This window comes from Fusarium verticillioides, chromosome 6 (genome assembly GCF_000149555.1).
Source record: "Fusarium verticillioides 7600 chromosome 6, whole genome shotgun sequence".
In the NCBI taxonomy this organism is placed as follows: domain Eukaryota; kingdom Fungi; phylum Ascomycota; class Sordariomycetes; order Hypocreales; family Nectriaceae; genus Fusarium; species Fusarium verticillioides.
In genome coordinates this window covers 2,013,833-2,023,449 of record NC_031680.1, presented here as the reverse complement: position 1 = coordinate 2,023,449, position 9,617 = coordinate 2,013,833, and the positions used below count along the sequence as shown (strand labels likewise).

The following is a 9,617-nucleotide window of genomic DNA, read 5'->3' as shown; positions in this document are numbered from 1 at the left end:
CGGTGGTTGAATGTCACTTCACAGCTGCATGCCACGAGGTGGGTCATCCAATGATGCATCTCTAGCTCTGCCCCTTGCGGCGCCCGCTGCGACAAGCGTCTGCCGCTAACATGGATGCTCTCCACTTACGCCTAGACCTTGCCTTGCCCAAGGCTCCAAGCTTCTTCTTGTCTTGATCACAGCCGTGACCGGGTTAATTCCCTGTTCAACATCGTTCGATGGTTTTGCTGACCTGTGTTGTTGCAATTGCCGGCCACATTGAGCTGTAAGTCAAGTCTGTGACTACATACCTACATAACGCTGTCTCTCAAAGCCAGAATCTGTCTCATTTCCTTGGTGTACCCTGCTCATGTCCTCTCCGCCATGAAGTCATGGCAAGACTTAGGCCGTAGATCGTTCGAAAACCAGCCTACGAAAAGCCTCCCTCTCTCATTTCCTTGCAAGTCCCGTCGTTCGTCCAACTCGTTGTGTCTTGGCGCCTTGCAGACCTCGTACTCCTTGCCTCAGGCCGCCGCAGCCGTCTTGTCGGGCAGGTCGACGACAACGCTAAGGAATCCTTATTATATGATTGGTCAATTGGGAATCCCCGTCTTTGTTCCACTTCGCGCTTCCTTACATTGGTGAACTTGTGCCTTACCTAAATAAGTGCAATGGGCGTGCCGAAAACGGGTAGCCCATCTCCATTGTGAGAAATTGACCTACCCTATACCCAACCCCGTAAACTCAAACTCACCTGAGAGAACCCCGAGTCATTTTTTACTTTTCCATCCTGTCAATCGACCCCACCCCACCACACCACACCACACCACAATCTTCCCCCCTCCATCGTCGTCATACAATACTTTTACCAAACACCAAAGCAAGCAAGCTCCTGCTATCGAGATTCACAAGCTCAGGCCGTCTGCTGTTCCTGTGTCCAGTTACCTCGTACCTAATCTATCAGATCTGCTTGGTCATACTGAAGCTAATTCCACAGCTGAAAGCCACCAAACCTTAACCATGGAGCTTCCCTTTGTTACTCTCGACGTCTTCACAAACACTCGATATCGAGGAAATCCCCTAGCCGTTGTCACGATTCCCGCAGATAGAAATTTACCAGAGCCTACGCAAGAACAAAAACAAAGAATTGCCCTCGAATTCAATCTATCAGAAACCGTTTTTATCCACGAACCCCGTCCCGATACCGATGTCGACAGTGATGTCACCCGCCGAGTGATCGACATTTTTACAGTCGACACAGAGATCCCCTTTGCTGGGCACCCAACTATCGGCGCCGCTGTCACCCTCATCCCCCATGGTGTCGATACCGTCGTTACCAAGGCTGGCCCAATTTCTCTCACCCAGACCCGCCCTGGTTATATCCAAGCCGCTATCCCGCACAATGTTCGTCGTCACAGGAAGACTCTTGCCGATCTATCTGCCCCGGTCGCTGCCCAAATATCCCAGGACCCTGCGATACGCGAACCCGAGCTCCAGGCCCCGCTATTCAGTATCGTCAATGGCATGACCTTTGCGCTCATCAAACTCCCGGACCTTGAGCATCTGGCCAAAGTTGAGATGAGCGGGGTAAACTTGTCTGTGGACGAACTTCTTGACGACGGCTGGCAAAACGGTCTCTTGCTAAAGTACTACTATGTTGTCAATGGCCAGCGTGAAGACGACGGCACAACAGTCTATTCTATCCGCTCGAGAATGATGGAAGCATCCATGGAAGATCCTGCCACAGGCAGTGCTGCAAGCGCTCTCTCTAGCTACCTTTCGCTTCAACAGTCGAGCCTAGGTGACCATAACTTCAGATATGAGATTGACCAGGGTGTTGAGATGGGCAGGGAGAGTAATATTGTAGTTGACGTTGATGTAAAAGAGTCCAAGATCGCCACGGTCAAACTCTCAGGAACAGCTACTTCAGTAATGCGTGGTCATGTCACCATCTAATCGAGAGAGATAGCATATTGCCTCTTCCGAACTGCTCTATAAACCTGGGACCCAATCGTTATCACGTATTTGATCAAAGGGGCAGTGTTCCGAAACCAATCATGCGCCTGGTATGTTCTTCCGACAACATCGTGACGACTATCGTACAGTGATACAGTATTACTGCAATGTGATATCGGCCTGGAAACATCCTCGCCCCCCCAGACGAGTCTGCCCCAGGGCCATAGTAACACTTGCGCCTCTATAATTCTGAATTCTTTTTGGACCTAACGCCCCGTGCCTCTCTCATAATGATGCACCGTCAAAAACCAAGAGTTCCACCGATAATAAAATACGTTTCTCCTATAGATTCCTCCTTGTGACGTTTTACCCAGTCCTATTCATTCCATCGCGGTGTGGCTATGACCCGCGACCTAAGCTCGTTGAAGCACGTCTGCAAACTTTTTGGCAACCTAGAAACAACATTAGTACCCGGCCCATGTTAACAGCAGGCGAATATCTGACTGACCTCATGACTCTCGTCATCGATGAAAGGAAGTTTGAAGAATCCATACTTGTCTTCATTCTTCACAAGCTCCACAACAGTGTACAGCAGACCCCATGGTTGAGGCCAGAAACTAACCAGTCGCTCAAGCAGCACTCGGGTGATGTCCTCGCGGAATTCATCTTCCTCTGGATCGCCGAGATCCTTGGCAAAGATGGAAAGGAGCGCCTGGCTGAAGAAAGCAGTGTGGGCGCTGGGATATCGAAGTTGGTTGACTAGGCTGACAAGGATATAATATCTGGCCTCGGCAGGGAGTTCATGAATGATCAGAGAAAGAAGTGATACTTCATTCTCGTCACCAGTCAGGGACAGGTCTGTGCCAGTTTGTGTTGCCTTCTCTACAGCACGGTGTCCGATATATAGAACGACAGCGTCAATAACGCTGGTGTTGGCGACGACAGGCACATGGCCGTAAGTAGATGCCTTTGGAGTGTCATGTGTCATGGCGTGGGTGATGTTGGCAACGATATCTTCATTTGGTCCACTCTGAAGTGCTTGGTCTAGGACCTTGAGAAGACTGCGAGACTGAAGTGTCACGCTGGCCTCATTCATAAGACCGGCAAAGAGGCGCATATCGTCGAACTGGATCTTACCACCAAGCTCGTTAAATCTAGGGCTCTGCTGGGGATTTGCAGCCAGTACAGCGTTAATGAGCTGCGTGCAATGAGGTGGAATGCTCGAGCAAAGCTTGGCGTGATTGGCCACGACAAATTCGGGGAAGTCGTGCTGTAGAATGACGAGCAGCTTGAAGCAAGCCCGGTAAATGTCTTTGGCAACGTTGGATACCTCGAAAACCTTCAACTGATCACCGAGAGTGTCCAGCAACTGGCAAAGCAGGTCGGAAAAGGGGCCCCAGCCAACACCGTTGGGCAGCTGTAGAATTGCTGGCATGAAAGCACGGTGCTGAACGAGAGACATCCAGCCGTAAACGAAGCCGGGAACATATAAGGGGTTGATTTTGAACAGTCGCCGAGCGATCCTCAGAAGAATTTCACGACGCTCATCCTCAGCCAGGCTCTCTGAAATCCCCTGAATTTCGTAAAAGAGCATTGACAGTAATCTGAAGAAAACGCGCTGGCTCAGCTGCTCTCCGCGCTTAACATGGTGGTTGACAAGAATGAGCTCAATAAGTGAAAGCACTGAGTCGATAAATGCGGGACGAGTAGATGTTGGCTCAAAGCCCATACCGATGAACGTTGCAATGAGCTTAGCAAGGGCATCTACCATGACATAGGCATCGGCAAGGGAACCACTGTGGACAATGTAGTCGAAGCGCTCAATCGACAGGTCGATGGTGACACGGATGAAGACAAAGAGGTCATCCCTGTTCTGCATAACCCCTTTGGCGTGCAGCTGCTGCACGAACACCGTGACAGCCTTCTCAGAAGCATTGTGGTTGCGGCAAAGATGGATCCATTCGTCGAAAACATATTCTATCTGTTCGTGTTGGAGAGCCTGACTGTCAGCGTGAGTCGGCCGTGTCAGACCAGAGTTGGTGAGCTTTGACTTGATGCGTTGCCCAGGGGCAGAATCGGGGTCATCCGAGATCCATGACCAAGCTGCGTCCAGCGTCAGGGCAAAGTCGGCATACAAAGCAATCGGACGGGAGTCGAGCAGCGTGAGGTCGAGCAGGTGCTCCAAAAAGTCAAGAGATCCCTCTTTGCGTGCCTGCAGTGCTTTCGACATGGCCAGATCAATATTCCTCCAATCCAAAAGGTCCGTTCGAACTAAGGCCGCGAGCAGAGGTAAACTCAAGAAGGTGGAGCCAGGCTGCTGGCTGAAGAGAGTTCTAACGCGGCTGTTGAGGACAGGGCCAGCGATCTTCCTAAGCGTCTCCAAAACATGAACTAAGCTCTCGAGAGCCAGGTTGTCGTCAACCTGCGAGAAAATGAGCTGAATGATTTGTTCCGCAGCATAAATGGAGAAATCTTCATGGCTCTGCGAAGTCTTGATGATGTGCTGGACGAGTGCATCGACAACGTCCACAAGAGGAGATGGTCGCGGTAGATCCAGGAAGTGTTCATGGGGAGACTCGGTGGCTACCCTCATGAGTTCCTGGAGTAGCTTGTTGACCCGCTCGGCTAGATTACGAACATCCATCTGGAAGCCGGGTGATCTACCGTTAGTCATTGCATTAGCAGTGGTATGAGGGGGTGCATAGGGCTGCATCTGAGCACCCAAATGTTGCTGAATTGAGGGAGTCTCCGCAGGAGTCGGAATACTAGGGATAGAACTAAATTGGTCCTGGAGCACCTCGTTGGCCAAGGATCTAGTAGCATCGGATGCTGACGGGCCATGTGAAGGCGTGGGAAGCGTGGCGCTTCGTGGCTGCCTAGCGAAATCTTCGTAAATAGCCATCTGTTCGGGATTGAGGCCATTAACATTCGGGGATAACTTGAAAGGATTAGGAATAGCCATGGCCCATCGGCTGAGGCTTGAGTCGAAGTAAGGATCGTTAGGTCTCTGAAGACGATGCCGTCGACGAGCCTCGAGCTCCGGTTCGATCATCTCCTCAATTTCGGGGACAGCCCTTTCCTCAGCCTGCTTCTCAATGATATTGCAGGCTAAGTCCAGGTTTGAGTTAACACACATAATAATTGTGCCCTCGGGGAGTCCTTGAGAGAGATCGGTCGAGAGGTTTCGCATGTAGTTAGTGAAGTTGGCGCGAAGGGGTTCTTTGGACGTAACGAGGGCAAGGCTACCGGCGGTGGCTTTCACCATGCTAATAGCAGAGTTGCGTACACGGTTCTCGTCGGGCTCTATAGCAAAGTCCTTGTGTATCATCTGCTGTGTAGATATGGCGGCAATAGTAACAGAGCGATCAACGACAGGCTGGATTATATCTTGCAGAGCACGACTGAGAGCCGTACGAACAATCTCATGAAGACGAGTAGTGCTGACAACCATCTCATTAGTTGGGGGGATAGTAATCAGGGGACCAAGGTCAGGAATGGTTGGCGCAAGAGCCTGAGGTGAGAGTCCAGCACCCACACCGGACCCGATGCCATTGAGCGATAGATTTTCAAACGCATCTAGTTGTTCAGGGGCTAGGGTCTCCGCCGGCTCTTCAATGACAGGTCGGTTCAGAATTTCGCCCGAAGGTTCGATACTCCTGTGGTCAAGGTTTAAACCTTTGCACAAGACCTCAATCTCAAACTTGAGATTGAGTTTTAGCTCGGCATGATGATAAAGCTCAATTAGCAAATGGATGATATCCATAAGCCATGGATTCGGGGGCCTGAAAACGGCTGATGTGGCGCCTTGAGTCAGAACTTTGCATACGAACGGGATAACAACGATGAGTCGCTTCGTATCGTGAGCCTCAATCAAAAGCTGCTTGAAGGCGATGTTCTTGTGTTTGATAGGACGATCTCGTGCCAGAGTCAAAAGACCTAGCCAGCCTCCGAGATTTTTGAGGTGAGTCCTTTCCGTTGAGTTCTGCATGGTCGCCTCCGAGTTCAGCATTCGGCACACGCTAATGTAAGTCTCTCTCAGGACCTCACTCCAGAGAGCCTTGTCTTCAAACAGCTTGACCAGTTCGAGATAAACATGATGGTAGTTTGGCTGCATCTTGGCGCGCTCCTCAACAAGATGGCTAGCAAACCATTGTTGATGCCGGCGCTCCATGGTCTCTCGAAGTTCTTGACACATGGCCTGTAGTGTGCCTTCGGTGATATTGTTGAGAACGAACTGGACCTTGTCCTGGGCGCCCTCGTCAGGATCTTCGAACTCAACGTCCATAGCTGGCGGATCGACATTCAGAGCAGCAAACGCAGGCGCTTGACGCTCGACATTGGCCAGTTCATCCGAGTTTCCATTAGGGAAACCATCGCCTTGAAACCCTAGTCCATGAGGTGTTCCGGCGCCGTTACGCCCACGGGCCAACTCTTCGTCATGTTCACGAACAACCTCCTCCGCCTTTTTGTAAACTTCCGTGTTGTGGAGTCCAGGTATCTGACAGAGCTGCCTGCAGAAGGCAGGCCATTCTCGGAAGCGAATGAACAACTGCATCAGTGCCTGAAGGCCAAACTTGTACATAGGTTCTTCAGGAGAATGGTCCTTAACAGCCTCCAAAATCATGCCTAATCCAATTTGAAGGGGCAAGTTTGAAACGAGCTTATGCGAAATGATACCACCGAATAGAACTGCGGTTGTTGCCAGAGCTTCCAGAGGATAGTCGGCATAGTGAGAATACTCATCAAAGAGCCCGTGGATCATGCATGCGAAAACGTCCTGATCCAGAGGATCCCTGGAATGCTTATAGCGGTCTAAGACCTCAACTATATTGCGAACCTGTACCTCATCACTATACATCTTCTTGTAGTGCTCCTCCATCCTGGTGTTGGCGGTCGGAGACAGGAGGTTCCCATCCCTTCCATTGGCGTCGATAACATCGTCGTAACCCTCACCGTAGTTGATCAGTCGGGGGTAGGCAATAATGCAAGCGCGCTGAACCAGGATCAATTCTGGCCTAGGAGGACTGGGCGAAAAGTCTTCAAGGATTCGCAGTAACGCTGATACGGTACGAACTTGGAGGGTCGTTGTGTTCTTAACAGAAGAGTCATCAGAAGTTCCTCGCTGAAACTGGCTCTCCAAGTTGGCCTTTATCATCAAAAACTGAAGCAGAGTATTATACATCTCTTCACTCCGCTCAGCATTGAACAGTGCCCACTTGGACAAGTCCAAGTATCCTTCAGCATGGGCCAGAGCGGCTAAATCGACTCCAAATCCATTTGACTGGTACACCAGGGTGTCAAGCCAGTTATGCTTTACAGCGTGCTCAAGAATAACCGGGAGGTCCATCGGCTTAACAGCATGAGTGTCTACCAAGCGCTGAATGACCCAGTTCTTGTCTTTCCTCCAGACACTATCCAGAACAAAGTCGTATTGGGGCGAACGCTTATAAAGAAAATTTTCGAACAAAGAACTGAGTGTTTCGACGGCCATGGGGGCCCAATGCTGCCGAGGTACTTCGAATGCGGAGACCAGGAAGATGTCCAGATTCGGAACTACCACTTCTTGGAAGAGCCTCTTGGCCTCGATACTCGTCGACGCCATCATGGAACTAAGCGCAACATTGAAGATCGAGGAGAGAGCAGCAACGGATATTAACGGATGCTTGACGGCGACAATTGCTCGCTCTTGTACATTCTCAGGCGAGTTTGCGTATTCCTCAATAGTAATGCTGCGCTGGAGCCCGGGAATCGTCGTCGCGTCAAGCTGATCAGGAGTTAAAGAGGCATAGGCACTAACAAAAGAGAGCTGAGCCTCTGGATTCCTCCAAACGCCGCCCCATAACCTCTGAATATCCACTATCAAGCCAGACTTGGAGTCCTGTGCAATTGGCAAGAGAGCTTGGTAAAGTCGAAGGAACTGCTGAGAAGAGACGCGAGTCGATGGTTGGTCGAACAGAATGATTACCTCCATCCAGTCGAATGACTTCGGTAGGACTCTCCTGAGAGCAGCAACCAGAACACCAGTATCTTGCTGTGGGCTTTGACTAATGGCAGTGAAGGTCATCGCAGCTGAAACTTGTTCGGGGCCCAACTGCAAGCCACTGGGACGGTTCTGTAAATAAGAGACACATGTTTCCTCGTCTCTGGTGAAATCGAGGCCCGTCTTTTGGATATATCGAACTAGCCCATTGAAAGGCCTATCAGCGAGCACTCGACTGAGATCGAGAGCCGCGAGGATTTCGGAAGGCGGTGTACGCTCGGGAGACTGGTCCATCCATCGGCTGATGACACGTGTTTCCAATTCGCGCATAGAAGAAGCATTGAAGCTCGGAGGATGATATTGGAGAAACCGGTCCAGAATCAGGGCGATAAACGATGGGGTTAGATCGGCATGGGCGTCGAGGTCAAATCGAGAAAGGATATCGATGAAGGAAGGGAAGTTAGTAGATAATATAGCGTCGGCTGCCTTGACATTAGAATACTCCCGGGACAAACTTTCTAATGGCATGAACCAACCTTTCGTCTTTAAATCTGCTCGAGAAGTGAGCTTAAAGGCTAGAGCTAATATGGTCTTCTCTAATGCATCGAGCTTGAAATGTTCCATAAAGGTAGAAAGATCAAAGTCGCGGAAGATATCCTCTGTGGCACTCTCAATCGATTCAGCAATCTTACTTGCTTGGTTGGGATCGTGCGAAATCTTCTGCATCTCGGCAACAAGAATGTGATAGTTGTTGGGGCCTGTGCCGGGCCTGTTGAGGCCAGGGAATATCTGGGGCGCATTGCCGGCAACGAGCCGGGTGAAGTACTTAGTAAACACTTCCATTCCGTGTTCATCGATGAGCTGTCAAGTAGGTGCATTGTCAGCAAACTTGGGATATGTCCAGCAGCAATAGTGTAGCCAAACCTTGTTCAATTGGTCAACCTGCAGCTCCCACTTAGCACGGTCCTTGTCCTCCTTGATAGTACTGAGTAGAAGATAGACCTGTGCCACGACGATCTTGGTCAGGGAATTAGTGCCCGTTGGACTGCTGGCGCTTGGGCTTGCGCCAGCACTGAGAATGGCGGCCTGCGATGGGTGAGGAGAATGGCTCGCACCCGTCTGGAGTATCTGCGCAGGATTGGGCGAAAATGATCCCGCTCGAGGTGGTGGGACCATGGAGTTGTATTCGCGGCGGAGGGAGATGAGATGGTTGAGCGCCTGCTTTCGTTGTGGTGGCAGGCCGGAGGGCTCAGAAAACGAGCGAGCGGGGAAGTGTGAAGGAGGAAGAGTCCGTATATAAGATGCCTACATGGGGGAGCGGCACGATGAAGCTGCAAACAGCGGTCGTCAAGACGTTGCAGAGACTGCGCGATCGTGCAACGGTAGTCGAACAGAGAGGAACTCGTGAGCCTGACTCGACTTGAGGGTGGAGTTGGAGGTACGTGTCGTACTCGGCGTTCGTCGTAGGGAGGGCGCCGAAGACGCTACAAACTGACAGGGTGGGGGGAAGTCCGTAGCGGTTCGGTGTCAAATAAGCCAACGAGACCCGAAATATTTATGGCGCGTGGTGATGCAAGTATCGATATCGTCAAGAACGTCTGTACACAAGGTGGTGGGTGGTGGTCGATGTTGGGTTTGGAGGACAAGGTACTGTAACTGAAAATGACAAGGCCCTTGAGAACGGCAAATCCCGATACGTCGA

The 9,617-nt window shown here is 50.9% G+C and overlaps 2 protein-coding genes across 2 annotated transcripts; one reads left to right on the top strand and one right to left on the bottom strand.

Moving 5' to 3' along the window:
* Nucleotides 1–782: 782 nt before the first annotated feature.
* Nucleotides 783–2,161, top strand: FVEG_02143 (phenazine biosynthesis protein). The gene is made up of 2 exons (XM_018889323.1): nt 783–927; nt 984–2,161. Exon 2 carries the CDS (start codon nt 1,000–1,002, stop codon nt 1,933–1,935), a length of 936 nt encoding a protein of 311 aa, XP_018745437.1. The 5' UTR covers nt 783–927; nt 984–999; the 3' UTR covers nt 1,936–2,161.
* Nucleotides 1,824–9,556, bottom strand: FVEG_02144 (hypothetical protein). The gene is made up of 4 exons (XM_018889324.1): nt 8,840–9,556; nt 8,452–8,776; nt 2,444–8,397; nt 1,824–2,387 (listed from the first exon to the last, which is right to left on the bottom strand). The coding sequence occupies exons 1-4, from the start codon at nt 9,089–9,091 to the stop codon at nt 2,349–2,351; spliced, it is 6,570 nt and encodes a 2,189-aa protein (XP_018745438.1). The 5' UTR covers nt 9,092–9,556; the 3' UTR covers nt 1,824–2,348.
* Between the last annotated feature and the right edge of the window lie 61 nt (nt 9,557–9,617).